Source organism: Heterodontus francisci, chromosome 20 (assembly GCF_036365525.1).
Source record: "Heterodontus francisci isolate sHetFra1 chromosome 20, sHetFra1.hap1, whole genome shotgun sequence".
NCBI lineage: Eukaryota > Metazoa > Chordata > Chondrichthyes > Heterodontiformes > Heterodontidae > Heterodontus > Heterodontus francisci.
In genome coordinates, this window is record NC_090390.1 from 88,086,545 (window position 1) to 88,102,633 (window position 16,089).

Below are 16,089 nucleotides of genomic sequence, written 5' to 3' on the forward strand. Positions count from 1 at the left end.
CAGCACTCACGTGCCTCTAGGTTCATGACCGTTAAAACCTGGTGGGACCAAGGCGAGAGGTTTCAGTGCCGGGATGGGAGGCAGCCCTGAGCATTACTGCCTCGGGGAAGAAGGGGTTCTGAGGCCATTGTCAGACTGTATTGCTGTATGTTCTGCAAAGGGTTTCGGGGTCTCGGGAGCTCTGCAAAAGGGTTCGGGGTCTCGGGGGCTCTGCAAAGGGAGGTCAGGGTCTTGGGGGCTCTGCAAAGAGGTTCGGGGTCTCGGGGGCTCTGCAAAGGGAGGTCAGGGTCTTGGGGGCTCTGCAAAGGGAGGTCAGGGTCTTGGGGGCTCTGCAAAGGGGTTCGGGGTCTCGGGAGCTCTGCAAAAGGGTTCGGGGTCTCGGGGGCTCTGCAAAGGGAGGTCAGGGTCTCGGGGGCTCTGCAAAGGGAGTTCAGGGTCTCGGGGGCTCTGCAAAGGGAGTTCAGGGTCTCAGGGGCTCTGCAAAGGGGTTCGGGGTCTCGGGGGCTCTGCAAAGGGAGTTCAGGGTCTCAGGGGCTCTGCAAAGGGGTTTGGGGTCTCGGGGGCTCTGCAAAGGGAGGTCAGGGTCTCGGGGGCTCTGCAAAGGGATTCGGGGTCTCGGGGGCTCTGCAAAGGAGTTTGGGGTCTCGGGGGCTCTGCAAAGGGGTTTGGGGTCTCGGGGGCTCTGCAAAGGGGTTCGGGGTCTCGGGGGCTCTGCAAAGGAGTTCGGGGCCTCGGGGGCTCTGCAAAGGGGTTCGGGGTCTCGGGGGCTCTGCAAAGGGGTTCGGGGTCTCGGGGGCTCTGCAAAGGGATTCGGGGTCTCGGGGGCTCTGCAAAGGGGTTTGGGGTCTCGGGGGCTCTGCAAAGGGGTTTGGGGTCTCGGGCTCTGCAAAGGAGTTCGGGGTCTCGGGGGCTCTGCAAAGGAGTTCGGGGTCTCGGGGGCTCTGCAAAGGAGTTCGGGGCCTCGGGGGCTTTGCAAAGGGGTTCGGGGCCTCGGGGGCTCTGCAAAGGAGTTCGGGGTCTCGGGGGCTCTGCAAAGGGAGGTCAGGGTCTCGGGCTCTGCAAAGGGGTTCGGGGTCTCGGGGGCTCTGCAAAGGGAGGTCAGGGTCTCGGGGGCTCTGCAAAGGGGTTCGGGGTCTCGGGGGGCTCTGCAAAGGGAGGTCAGGGTCTCGGGCTCTGCAAAGCGGTTCGGGGTCTCGGGGGCTCTGCAAAGGGAGGTCAGGGTCTCGGGGGCTCTGCAAAGGGGTTCGGGGTCTCGGGGGCTCTGCAAAGGGGTTCGGGGTCTCGGGGGCTCTGCAAAGGGAGGTCAGGGTCTCGGGGGCTCTGCAAAGGGGTTCGGGGTCTCGGAGGCTCTGCAAAGGGAGGTCAGGGTCTCGGGGGCTCTGCAAAGGGGTTCGGGGTCTCGGGGGCTCTGCAAAGGGGTTCGGGGTCTCGGGGGCTCTGCAAAGGGAGGTCAGGGTCTCGGGGGCTCTGCAAAGGGAGGTCAGGGTCTCGGGGGCTCTGCAAAGGGGTTCGGGGTCTCGGAGGCTCTGCAATGGTTGAATGTGGGTTTTGGGGCGGGTTTGTTTACATTGGGTCACCAAACCACTGTGTGATATTTATTTAGAGATACAGCACTGAAACAGGCCCTTCAGCCCATCGGGTCTGTGCCGACCAACAACCACCCATTTATACTAATCCTACATTAACCCCATATTCTACACCACATCCCCACCATTCTCCTACCACCTACCTACACTAGGGGCAATTTACAATGGCCAATTTACTTATCAACCTGCAAGTCTTTGGCTGTGGGAGGAAACTGGAGCACCCGGAGGAAAACCCATGCGGTCACAGGGTGAACTTGCAAACTCCGCACAGGCAGTACCCAGAACTGAACCCAGGTCGCTGGAGCTGTGAGGCTGTGGTGCTAACCGCTGCGCCACTGTGCCGCCCAATATGTTTGGTCGCTCACACTGCTGGGTCGGCTATCAGCAAGGTTGTGCTCCGAGGGCCATCAGGGTCTTCGCCAAGAGAATTTCCAAAGCTCAATTGCCAAGGCAGTGCCCGTGTCTGCATTGACAGTGATCGAGGCCCACTGATCACCTGACATGGGTCTCATACACCCTGACGTTTTGGACCCGTGTCGCACTGCGGCGCCTCTAATGGAGGGAGGGCCGAAAGGCAGCTGCGCCTGCCCACGAAGCACCATGATGAGAGTCGCAACCGCCTGCCATGTCAAGACCTGCACCAGAAAGTGTACCGGATATGGATCAGCTTCCTCCAAATGTCCGAGTGGCATTGTCAGCAAAGACTGCAGCTCTCCAGGGAGGCCATCATTGACTTACGCACCCTGCTGCAGGACAACCTGCAACCTCTGGGATTTGGGGGTCACCCTATGCCAGTGGCCCTGAAGATCAGAGTGGCACTAAACCTCTACACATCTGGATCTTTCGAGGGATCCCCTGGGGACGTGATTCAGCTCTCCCAGGCAGCAGCTCACTGCTGCATCAAGGAGGAGAGTAATGCTCAGTTCCAGAGGGCTGGAGACTATGTGTGCTACCAGACTGACCCTGACAGTCAGGCCCAGACTGGCCATCGCTGGATTTCCCTGGGTGTAAGGTGATAGATTGCACACAAGTGGCCATCACGGTCCCCATGGACCAGCCAACCCCTTTCATCAATGGGAAAGGTCATTATTCCATCAACGTTCAACCGGTCTGCAACCACCGAAAGCTTTTCCTGCGAGTGTGTGCCCACTTCCTGGGAAGCAGCCACAATGCTGACATACTTCGACAGTCTCAGGTAGCACAGCTTTTCTGGCCCCACCCCCCCCCACCTCACTCACCTTCAGGGATGGATTCTCAGAGACAAGGGTACCCATTGAAGACATGGTTACTGATGCCTGTGAGGAACCCTCGCACTGCTGCCGAGGAGAGGCGCAACACCTGGCACGTCTCCACCCGAGCGACCATCGAGCAGACCATTGGGCTGCTGAAGATGATTCCACTGCCTAGATCGTTCCGGGGGAGCCCTGCAGTATGCCCCAGTGAGGGTCTTACATGTCAAGGTGGTCTGCTGTGCTCTGCATAAACTAGCACTGCGGAGGAGGGAGATGGTGCGGAGGAGGGGGATGGTGCGGAGGAGGGGGACAGTGCGGAGGAGGGAGATGGTGCGGAGGAGGGAGATGGTGAGGAGGAGGGGGACGGTGCGGAGGAGGGGGACGGTGCGGAGGAGGGAGATGGTGCGGAGGAGGGGGACGGTGCGGAGGAGGGAGATGGTGAGGAGGAGGGGGACGGTGCGGAGGAGGGAGACGGTGCGGAGGAGGGAGATGGTGAGGAGGAGGGAGATGGTGAGGAGGAGGGGGATGTTTGTTTCCAAAAATATACTTTATTCATAAAAATTTGCAAGAAATACTGAACAAAATAATTCGAATTTCACAATAGAGATCCGATTCCTTCAATACAGAACATGAGGTGTGCCTCACAATTCTTGCCGTTCCATTTTAAATGCAATGTACATTGGCATGACATAGTAAAAACATTTTGGTTCATACAGCCCGAGGGGTTTCCCATGGATCCAGCCCCTCAGTCCAGCTTGGTGGGGGGGCCTTACACTGTGGTCTTTCCCCATTGAGCCTTTGCTGCGGCTGCCCCAAGCTTTAGTGCGTCCCTCAGCACGCAGTCCTGGACCTTGGAATGTGCCAGTCTGCAAAACTCGGTCGTGGACAACTCTTTGCGCTGGAAGACCAGCAGGTTTCGGGCAGACCAAAGGGCGTCTTTCACCGAATTGATAGTCCTCCAGCAGCAGATGATGTTTATCTCAGTGTGCGTCCCTGGGAACAGTCCGTAGAGCACAGACTCCTGTGTTACAGAGCTGCTTGGGATGAACCTCGACAAAAACCACTGCATCTCTTTCCACACCTGCTTTGCAAAGACACATTCCAGGAGGAGGTGGGCGACCGTCTCTTCCCCACCACAGCCTCCTCGAGGGCAGCATACAGAGGGTGGTGAGACTCCGGCCGTGCAGGAAGGATCTGACGGGGAGGGCTCTTCTCACCACCAGCCAAGCTATATCTTGGTGCTTGTTTGAAAGTTCTGGTGATGAGGCATTCCGCCAAATGACTTTGGCGGTCTGCTCGGGGAACCATCCAACAGGATCCACCATCTCCTTTTCCCATAGGGCCTTGAGGACATTCCGTGCAGACCACTGCCTGATGGATCGGTGGTCATGGGTGTTTTTCCGCAGAAACTGTTCCACGAAGGATAGGTGGTACGGCACGGTCCAACTGGATGGAGTGTTCTGCGACAACTAGACCCATCCAGGGACAGATAGAACCTCAGCACATAGTGACACTTGGTGTTTGCGTACTGAGGATTTACGTGCAGCTTGATGCACCCGCACATGAAGGTGGTCAATCTGGAGAAGTGTGAGGTAATGCATTTGGGGAGGGCAAACAAAACAAGGGAATACACAATAAACAGGAGGATATTGAGAGGGGTGGAAGAAGTGAGAGACCTTGGAGTGCATGTTCACAGGTCCCTGAAGGTGGCAGGACAGGTAGATAGAGTGGTGAGGAAGGCATATGGAATGTTATCCTTTATTGGCCGAGGTGTAGAATACAAAAGCAGGGATGTGATGCTGGAACTGTATAAAATGCTGGTTCGGACACAGCTGGAGTATTGCGTACAATTAAGGGCGGCACAGTGGCGCAGTGGTTAGCACCGCAGCCTCACAGCTCCAGCGACCCGGGTTCGGTTCTGGGTACTGCCTGTGTGGAGTTTGCAAGTTCTCCCTGTGATCGCGTGGGTTTCCGCCGGGTGCTCCGGTTTCCTCCCACAGCCAAAGACTTGCAGGTTGATAGGCAAATTGGCCATTGTAAATTGTCCCTAGTATAGGTAGGGGGAGGGTGGGGATGTGGTAGGGATATGGGATTAATGTAGGATTAGTATAAATAGGTGGTTGACGGTCAGCACAGACTCGGTGGGCCGAAGGGCCTGTTTTAGTACTGTATCTCTAAATAAATAAATAATAATTTCTGGTCACCACATTACAGGAAGGACATAATTGCTCTGGAGAGAGTACAAAGGAGATTTACAAGAATGTTGCCAGGGCTTGAAAGTTGCAGCTATGAGGAAAGATTGGATAGGCTAGGATTGGTTTCCTTAGAACAGAGGAGGCTGAGGGGTGACTAAATTGAGGTGTACAAAATTATGAGGGGCCGCGATAAAGTAGACAGGAAGGACCTCAGTACTGATCCTCCAACAGTGCAGCGCTCCTTCAGTACAGACCCTACGACAGTGCAGCATTCCCTCAGTACTGACCCTCTGACAGTGCAGCACTCCCTCAGTACTGACCCTCTGACAGTGCAGCACTCCCTCAGTACTGACCCACTGACAGTGCAGCACTCCCTCAGTACTGACCCTCCATTGATGCAGAGCTCCATCAGTACTGACCCTCTGACAGTGCAGCACTCCCTCAGTACTGACCCACTGACAGTGCAGCATTCCCTCAGTACTGACCCACTGACAGTGCAGCATTCCCTCAGTACTGACCCTCTGACAGTGCAGCATTCCCTCAGTACTGACCCTCTGACAGTGCAGCACTCCCTCAGTACTGACCCTCTGACAGTGCAGCACTCCCTCAGTACTGACCCACTGACAGTGCAGCATTCCCTCAGTACTGACCCACTGACAGTGCAGCATTCCCTCAGTACTGACCCTCTGACAGTGCAGCATTCCCTCAGTACTGACCCTCCGACAGTGCAGCATTCCCTCAGTACTGACCTTCCAACAGTGCAGCACTCCCTCAGTAATGACCCTCCGACAGTGCCGCACTCCCTCAGTACTGACCTTCCAACAGTGCAGCACTCCCTCAGTACTGACCTTCCAACAGTGCAGCACTCCCTCAGTACTGACCTTCCAACAGTGCAGCACTCCCTCAGTAATGACCCTCCGACAGTGCCGCACTCCCTCAGTACTGACCTTCCAACAGTGCAGCACTCCCTCAGTACTGACCCTCCGACAGTGCCGCACTCCCTCAGCACTGCACTGGGAATGTCAGCCTGGATTATGTCACTAAATTCCTGGAGTAAGGCTCGAATGCACAACCTTCTGACTCGGGGTGAGAGTGCCACCCACTGAGGAATGGCTGACACAGCTACTCGAGTGAACCCAGGTCTGATCCCTGCTCTGTGATGAGTTGTTATCTTTCTACATTCCACTGAAACTCCTAAAGATTTATGCTGCTGTGATCCCTGTGATTGGGGGTGGACAGATGGTGGGATGATTGTGGTGGAATGGGGAAGAGGTTGGGACCTAGAACTATCTGGCCCACTCCAGGGTGAATGGGTCAGGGCATTCAGGGCTATGGAACTAAGGAGTGTAAATTGAGTTTGGATAGCAATCAGCCATGAGCTAATGGAATGGTGTAAGAGACCTGAGGGGCTGAATGTCCTCCTCCTCTTCCTATCTACAAATTTCTACATCCACAACTACCCCTGCTCCATTTCCAAAGTGATTTCCCAGCTGCTACTTTTCTGACTGGAATGAGTTTTTAATGTTATTTTTCAAGAGTTCATTAGTTTGACGAGTGTTTTTAGAGTAAGGAATGCCGCAGACTGCCTGTGGCCTCCAACAGCTCGAGATTCTCTTAACGGATTCCAGCCAAAGAGCCCCCAAGTCCAACTGCGTTTTCCTGGGTTTGGGCAATGTTCCAGGGATTCAATATCAGTGAGAAGCAAAACGATGCAAATTTTACAATGTGTTCTCAAGATGGGCGGTTTTGGGGGTGTGAGGACTGGGAAGCAGTTGCCTGTGCTTTGTGTAGCTGCTCTGTCTACCTCTGGTATCCTGGATAGTGATGGTCAATACTGGGGGCAGTAACAGGCAGGCTCCCTTCTGCATCAACACTCGCACTTCTATTCTCCAGTCTTCCTGAGTTTTCAGACCAGAAACACCTCTACTGTTCCTATGATAGCGAGTTCCACATTCTTACCATTCTCTGTGTAAAGAAACTTTTACTTACAAATAGGGATCAGGAGGAGTCTATTCAGTCCATCCAGCCTGTCTGCCGTTCGGTTACACGATGGCTCATCTATACCTCAAATCCATTTGCCTGCCTTTTCTCCATGCATTTCGATACACTAACTCCTGCGATTAAATCCCCGTTCATCAGTTCAGCAGCAATGATGCAGCAGAATTAAAGTCACCCCATTATTGTCAGTTCTGAGTTAGACCGGGTGCTTCAGTTATCTTGTTCTGTGACTAGCTACTCTTGGCGTGATCATCCAGTGGTTCCCTGATGTTCCTCAGCTTCCATACGCAACCATGAAAGGTCTTGTAGCTCTTTTCATTCTTTGAATGTACCCGACTGCTCGCAGTTTGTCAATTATCTAATGCTTGTCTAACCTGTGTTCCTATCATTTTGTTCTTTACCCTTTCTCTCTCAGTCCCTCAGATTATCTCTCCTCCCTTCAACATCTGGAATATGACTGGAGAGGATGTCATTTTCAGCTGTGAGATCTTCGCTTATCCAATGGCAGCTATTGAATGGCACAAAGAAGGGGTGGAAATGTTCCTGCCAGGTGATGACCCCCATATCTCCGTCCAGGTACCTTACTGATACAGTACCAACATTACTCGACACTTTCAAACTTTCACAGCAATTTACTGACGCTCCCTAACAATTAACATCTGACAGTGATTGATTAGATATGGAGATGGAGATTGTAAGCCAAGGTTGTGTTGCTGGATGTAAAGTTGGTTTTAAGGATCTATAAAGTTATTCTCCTTTTTCAGTCTGAACTGTAATGAACCCAAAATACAAGTTCCGATCAAGGACTTTATAGGAACATTATGGGGACAAAAACAGATCCTGGGGATGACGTTCCCTTGAGGAACTTATTGCATTGCACCTCCTACTGGCTGCACATATCAATGTGACACCATTCCTGCTTTCGGTCTTTCAGGTTGGGGAAATATCCTTCCACCATGGTGTACCCCACTCTGGGCATTGACCCCATTCTACCATAGTGTGGGCAATGCCCCTGGTGTGCCACATTCTGGACAATGACCCCCTGCATTCACCAGTCTAGGCAGAGACCATAAGATCATAAGGAATAGGAGCAGGAGTAGGCCATTCAGCCCCTCAAGCCTGCTCCACCATTCAATAAGATCATGGCTGATCTGATTGTGGCCTTCACTCCACTTTCCTGCTGGCCCCCATAACCCTCGACTCCCTTGTAGATCAAAAATCTGTCTAATTCAGCCTGGAGTATAATCAATGACCTAGCTTCTACTGCTGTCTGTGAACAGAATTCCAAAGATTAACAACCCTCAAAGAAGAAATTCTTCCTCATCTCCATTTTAAATGGGAGACCCCTTATTCTGAAACTGTGCCCCCTAGTTCTAGATTCCCCCACGAGAGGAAACATCCTCTCATCTATCCTGTCAAGCCCCCTCAGAATCTTATATGTTTCAATAAGATCACCTTTCATTCTTCTAATCTCCAATGAGTACAGGCCCAACCTGCTCAACCTTTCCTCATAAGACAATCCTTTCATCCCAGGAATCAGCCGAGTGAACCTTCTTAGAACTGCTTCCAATGCAAGTATATCCCTTCTTAAATAAGGTGACTAAAACTGTACACAGTATTCTAGGTGCGGTCTCACCAATGCCCTGTACAGCTGTAGCAAAACTTCCCTACTTTTAGACGCAATCCCCCTTGCAATAAAGGGCTACATTCCACTTACCTTCCTAATTACTTGCTGTACCTGCTAACTTCTTGTGATTCATGTATGAGGACTCCCAGATCAAAGAACAAAGAAAATTACAGCACAGGAACAGGCCCTTCGGCCCTCCAAGCCTGCACCGATCCAGATCCTCTATCTAAATATGTCGCCTATTTTCTAAGGGTCTGTATCTCTTTGCTTCCTGCCCATTCATGTATCTGTCTAGATACATCTTAAAAGACGCTATCGTGCCCGCGTCTACCACCTCCGCTGACAACGCGTTCCAGGCACCCACCACCCTCTGCGTAAAGAACTTTCCCCGCATATCCCCCCTAAACTTTTCCCCTCTCACTTCGAACTCGTGACCCCGAGTAATTGAATCCCCCACTCTGGGAAAAAGCTTCTTGCTATCCACCCTGTCTATACCTCTCATGATTTTGTACACCTCAATCAGGTCCCCCCTCAACCTTTGTCTTTCTAATGAAAATAATCCTAATCTACTCAACCTCTCTTCATAGCTAGTGCCCTTCATAACAGGCAACATCCTGGTGAACCTCCTCTGCACCCTCTCCAAAGCATCTACGTCCTTTTGGTAATGTGGCGACCAGAACTGCACGCAGTATTCCAAATGTGGCTGAACCAAAGTCTTATACAACTGTAACATGACCTGCCAACTCTTGTACTCAATACCCCGTCCGATGAAGGAAAGCATGCCGTATGCCTTCTTGACCACTCTATTGACCTGCGTTGCCACCTTCAGGGAACAATGGACCTGAACACCCAAATCTCTCTGTACATCAATTTTCCCCAGGACTTTTCCACTTACTGTATAGTTCACTCTTGAATTGGATATTCCAAAATGCATCACCTCGCATTTGCCCTGATTGAACTCCATCTGCCATTTCTCTGCCCAACTCTCCAATCTATCTATATTCTGCTGTATTCTCTGACAGTCCCCTTCACTATCTGCTACTCCACCAATCTTAGTGTCGTCTGCAAACTTGCTAATCAGACCACCTATACTTTCCTCCAAATCATTTATGTATATCACAAACAACAGTGGTCCCAGCACGGATCCCTGTGGAACACCACTGGTCACACGTCTTCATTTTGAGAAACTCCCTTCCACTGCTACTCTCTGTCTCCTGTTGCCCAGCCAGTTCTTTATCCATCTAGCTAGTACACCCTGGACCCCATGTGACTTCACTTTCTCCATCAACCTACCATGGGGAACCTTATCAAACGCCTTACTGAAGTCCATGTATATGACATCTACAGCCCTTCCCTCATCAATCAACTTTGTCACTTCCTCAAAGAATTCTATTAAGTTGGTAAGACATGACCTTCCCTGCACAAAACCATGTTGCCTATCACTGATAAGCCCATTTTCTTCCAAATGGGAATAGATCCTATCCCTCAGTATCTTCTCCAGCAGCTTCCCTACCACTGACGTCAGGCTCACCAGTCTATAATTACCTGGATTATCCCTGCTACCCTTCTTAAACAAGGGGACAACATTAGCAATTCTCCAGTCCTCCGGGACCTTGCCCGTGTTTAAGGATGTTGCAAAGATATCTGTTAAGGCCCCAACTATTTCCTCTCTCGCTTCCCTCAGCAACCTGGGATAGATCCCATCCGGACCTGGGGACTTGTCCACCTTAATGCCTTTTAGAATACCCAACACTTCCTCCCTCCTTGTGCCGACTTGACCTAGAGTAATCAAACATCTATCCCTAACCTCAACATCCGTCATGTCCCTCTCCTCGGTGAATACCGATGCAAAGTACTCGTTTAGAATCTCACCCATTTTCTCTGACTCCACGCATAATTTTCCTCCTTTGTCCTTGAGTGGGCCAATCCTTTCTCTAGTTACCCTCTTGCTCTTTATATATGAATAAAAGGCTTTGGGATTTTCTTTAACCCTGTTTGCTAAAGATATTTCATGACCCCTTTTAGCCCTCTTAATTCCTCGTTTCAGATTGGTCCTACATTCCCGATATTCTTCCAAAGCTTCGTCTTTCTTCAGCCGCCTAGACCTTATGTATGCTTCCTTTTTCCTCTTTGCTAGTCTCACAATTTCACCTATCATCCATGGTTCCCTAATCTTGCCATTTCTATCCCTCATTTTCACAGGAACATGTCTCTCCTGCACGCTAATCAACTCTCTTTAAAAGCCTCCCACATATCAAATGTGGATTTATCTTCAAACAGCTGCTCCCAATCTACATTCCCCAGCTCCTGCCGAATTTTGGTATAGTTGGCCTTCCCCCAATTTAGCACTCTTCCTTTAGGACCACTCTCGTCTTTGTCCATGAGTATTCTCAAACTTACGGAATTGTGATCACTATTCCCAAAGTAGTCCCCTACTGAAACTTCAACCACCTGGCCGGGCTCAGTCCCCAACACCAGGTCCAGTATGGCCCCTTCCCGAGTTGGACTATTTACATACTGCTCTAGAAAACCCTCCTGGATGCTCCTTACAAATTCTGCTCCATCTAGACCTCTAACACTAAGTGAATCCCAGTCAATGTTGGGAAAATTAAAATCTCCTATCACCACCACCCTGTTGCTCCTACATCTTTCCATAATCTGTTTACATATTTGTACCTCTATCTCACGCTCGCTGTTGGGAGGCCTGTAGTACAGCCCCAACATTGTTACCGCACCCTTCCTATTTCTGAGTTCTGTCCATATTGCCTCACTGCTCGAGTCCTCCATAGTGCCCTCCTTCAGCACAGCTGTGATATCCTCTTTGACCAGTAATGCAACTCCTCCACCCCTTTTACCTCCCTCTCTATCCTGCCTGAAGCATCGATATCCTGGGATATTTAGTTGCCAATCGTGCCCTTCCCTTAACCAAGTCTCAGTAATAGCAATAACATCATACTCCCAGGTACTAATCCAAGCCCTTCTGTACTGCAGCATTCTGCAGTCTCTCTCCAGGTAAATAATATTTTGCTTTTCTATTCTTCCTGCCTAAGTAGGCAACCTTGCATTTTCCCACATTATACTCCATTTTCAAAAAATGATAGCAAGTCTGAGGATTGGGAGTGTTTTAGAAACCAGCAAAGCGCCACCAAATAGTTGATAAAAAGGGAAAAAATAGAATGAGTAAACTAGCCAGCAATATAAAAACAGATTGTAAGAGCTTTTATAAGTACATAAAAAGGAAGAGAGTAGCTAAAGTAGACGTTGGTCCGTTAGAGGCAGAGACAGGAGCAATCATCATGGGCAATGAGGAAATGGCAGAGGCATTGAACAAATATTTTGTGTCTGTCTTCACAGTAGAAGACACAAGTTCCATACCAGAAATAGGCAGTAACCTAGGGGCTAAAAAGAGTGAGAAAATTAAGGATATTGATATCAGCCGAGAAAAACTATTGGAGCAACTTGAGGGACTAAAATCTGACAAGTCCCCAGGATCAGATGGCCTACATCCTCGGGTTCTAAAAGAGATAACTGCAGAGATAGTGGATGCGCTGGCTATGATTTTCCAGAATTCCTTGGATTCAGGAATGATCCAGTCAGATTGGAAGTTGGCAAATGTTACGCCGCTTTTCAAGAGAGGAGGTAGAGAGAAAACAGGGAACTACAGGTCAGTTAGCCTAACATCAGTCATTGGGAAGATACTGGAAACTATTATTAAAGAAGTCTTAACATTGCACTTGGAAAAGCATAGTATGATCAGAACAAGTCAGCATGGTTTTACAAAAGGGAAATCCTGTTTGACAAATTTATTAGAGTTTTTTGAGGATGTAACTAATAGGGTAGATAAAGGGGAACCAGTAGATGTAGTATACCTGGATTTCCAAAAGGCATTCAATAAGGTGCCACATAAAAGATTAATAGGCAAGATAAGGGCTCATGGTGTTGGGGGTAATATATTAGCATGGATAGAGGATTGGTTAACAGACAGGAAGCAGAGAGTGGGCATAAACAGGGCATTTTCAAGTTGGTAGGGAGTAAATAGTGGAGTGCCACAAGGATCAGTGCTGGGGCCTCAGCTATTTACACTTTATATTAATGACTTGGATGAAGAGACAGAGAGTAATGTATCTAAGTTTGCTGATGATACATAGCTTGGTGGAAAGATAAGCTGTGGGGAGGATGTAGAGAGGCTGCAAAGAGATATAGACAGGTTAAATGAGTGGGCAACAAGATGGCAAATGGAGTATAATGTAGGGAAGTGTGAAGCTGTTCACTTTGGTCATAAAAATAGAAAAGCAAAATATTTTTTAAAAGGTGTGAAACTGGTAAGTGTTGATGTTCAAAAATACTTGGAAATACTCGTACAAGGAACACACAAAGTTAACATGCAGGTGCAGCAGGTTATTAGGAAGACAAATGGCCTGTTGGCCTTTGTTGCAAGGGATTGGAGTACAGGAATAAAGAAGTCTTACTAAAATTGTACAGAGCTTTGGTGAGACCACACCTGGAATACTGTGTACAGTTTTGGTCTCCACATTTAAGAAAGGATATACTTGCACTGGAGGTGGTGCAGTGAAGATTTACTAAATTGGTCCCTGGAATGTGGCGCAGTGGTTAGCACCGCAGCCTCACAGCTCCAGCGACCCAGGTTCAATTCTGGGTACTGCCTGTGTGGAGTTTGCAAGTTCTCCCTGTGTCTGCGTGGGTTTCCTCCGGGTGCTCCGGTTTCCTCCCACATGCCAAAGACTTGTTGGTTGATAGGTTAACTGGCCATTATAAATTGCCCCTAGTATAGGTAGGTGGTAGGGAAATATAGGGACAGGTGGGGATGTGGTAGGAAAATGGGATTAGTGTAGGATTAGTATAAATGGGTGGTTGATGGTCGGCACAGACTCGGTGGGCCGAAGGGCCTGTTTCAGTGCTGTATCTCTAAACTAAACTACACTAAACTAAACCTATCGTGAGAGGCTGAGTAAATTGGGTCTATATTCTCTGGAGTTTAGAAGAATGAGAGGCGATCTAATTGAGACATACAAGATTCTGAAATGGTTTGGTAGGGTAGAAGCTGAGAGATTGTTCCCACTGGTCAGGGAATCTAGAACACAGAGACACAGTCTCAGGATAAACGGTCAATCATTCAGGACTGAGATGAGGAGAAATTACTTCACTCAAAGGGTTGTGAATCTTTGGAATTCTCTGCCCCAGAGGGTTGTGGATGCTCCATCATTGAATATATTTAAGGCTGGGATAGATAGATTTTTGGTCTCTCAGGGAATCAAGGGATATGGGGAGCGGGCAGGAAAATGGAATTGAAGCCCAAGATCAGCCATGATCATAATGAATGGCGGAGCAGGCTCGATGGGTGATTTGGTCTACTTCTGCTCCTATTTCTTGGTCATAGAGAGGCATAGAGTTATACAGCACAGAAACAGGCCCTTCGGCCCATCATGTCTGTGCTGGCCGTCAAGCACCTATCTATTCTAAACCCATTTTCCAGCACTTGGCCCGTAGCCTTGTATGCTATGGCGTTTCAAGTGCTCATCTAAATACTTCTTAAATGTTGTGAGGGTTCCTGCCTCTACCACCTCTTCAGGCAGTGTGTTCCAGATTCCAATCACCCTCTTAATGAAAATAGTTTTCCTCAAATTCCCTCTAAACCTCCTGCCCCTTACCTTAAATCTATGCCACCTTAAATCTATGACCCCTTCACTAAGGGAAAAAGTTCTTCCTATCTACCCTATCTCTGCCCCTCATAATTGTGTATACCTCAATCAGGTCCCCCCTCATCCTTCTCTGCTCTAAGGAAAACAACCCTAGCCTTTTCAGTCTCTCTTCATAGCTGAAATGCTCCAGCCCAGGCAACATCCTGGTGAATCTCCTCTGCACCCTCTCCAGTGCAATCACATCCTTCCTATAGTGTGGTGCCCAGAACTGTACACAGTACTCCAGCTGTAGCCTAACTAGCGTTTTATACATCTCCATCATAACATCCCTGCTCTTATATTCTATGCCTTGGCTAATAAAGGCAAGTATCCCATATGCCTTCCGAACCACATTATCTACCTGTGCTGCTGCCTTCAGTGATTTATGGACAAGTACACCAAGGTCCCTCTGACCCTCTGTACTTCCTAGGGTCCTACCATCCATTGTATATTCCCTTGCCTTGTTAGTCCTCCTGAAATGCATCACCTCACACTTCTCAGGATTAAATTCCATTTGCCACTGCTCCGCCCATCTTACCAACCCATCTATTTTGTCCTGTAATCTAAAGCTTTTCTCCTTACTATTTATGACACAACCAATTTTCGTGTCAACTGCGACATTACTGATCATATCTTCTATATTCATGTCTAAATTATTAATGTACACTACAAACAGCAAGGGTCCCAGCACCGATCTCTGTGGTACACCACTGGTCACAGGCTTCCACTCGCAAAAACAACCCTCGACCATCTCATTTTGATGCAAGAAGTGTAGTAGGTAAGGCAGATGAACTTAGGGCTTGGATTAGTACCTGGGAGTATGATGTTATTGCTATTACTGAGACTTGGTTAAGGGAAGGGCACGATTGGCAACTAAATATCCCAGGATATCGATGCTTCAGGCAGGATAGAGAGGGAGGTAAAAGGGGTGGAGGAGTTGCATTACTGGTCAAAGAGGATACCACAGCTGTGCTGAAGGAGGGCACTATGGAGGACTCGAGCAGTGAGGCAATATGGACAGAACTCAGAAATAGGAAGGGTGCGGTAACAATGTTGGGGCTGTACTACAGGCCTCCCAACAGCGAGCGTGAGATAGAGGTACAAATATGTAAACAGATTATGGAAAGATGTAGGAGCAACAGGGTGGTGGTGATAGGAGATTTTAATTTTCCCAACATTGACTGGGATTCACTTAGTGTTAGAGGTCTAGATGGAGCAGAATTTGTAAGGAGCATCCAGGAGGGTTTTCTAGAGCAGTATGTAAATAGTCCAACTCGGGAAGGGGCCATACTGGACCTGGTGTTGGGGACTGAGCCCGGCCAGGTGGTTGAAGTTTCAGTAGGGGACTACTTTGGGAATAGTGATCACAATTCCGTAAGTTTGAGAATACTCATGGACAAAGACGAGAGTGGTCCTAAAGGAAGAGTGCTAAATTGGGGGAAGGCCAACTATACCAAAATTCGGCAGGAGCTGGGGAACGTAGATTGGGAGCAGCTGTTTGAAGATAAATCCACATTTGATATGTGGGAGGCTTTTAAAGAGAGGTTGATTAGCGTGCAGGAGAGACATGTTCCTGTGAAAATGAGGGATAGAAATGGCAAGATTAGGGAACCATGGATGACAGGTGAAATTATGAGACTAGCAAAGAGGAAAAAGGAAGCATACATAAGGTCTAGGAGGCTGAAGAAAGACGAAGCTTTGAAAGAATATCGGGAATGTAGGACCAATCTGAAACGAGGAATTAAGAGGGCT

General features: G+C 49.1%; 1 protein-coding gene across 1 annotated transcript in view; it reads left to right on the forward strand.

Moving 5' to 3' along the window:
• The window catches only part of LOC137380985 (kazal-type serine protease inhibitor domain-containing protein 1-like), a 47,426-nt gene that overhangs the window by 14,202 nt on the left and 17,135 nt on the right, over positions 1–16,089 (forward strand). Inside the window, exon 3 of the mRNA XM_068053405.1 lies at positions 7,427–7,587. Coding sequence (XP_067909506.1) covers positions 7,427–7,587 — 161 coding nt within the window. The remainder of the gene's footprint in view (positions 1–7,426; positions 7,588–16,089) is intronic.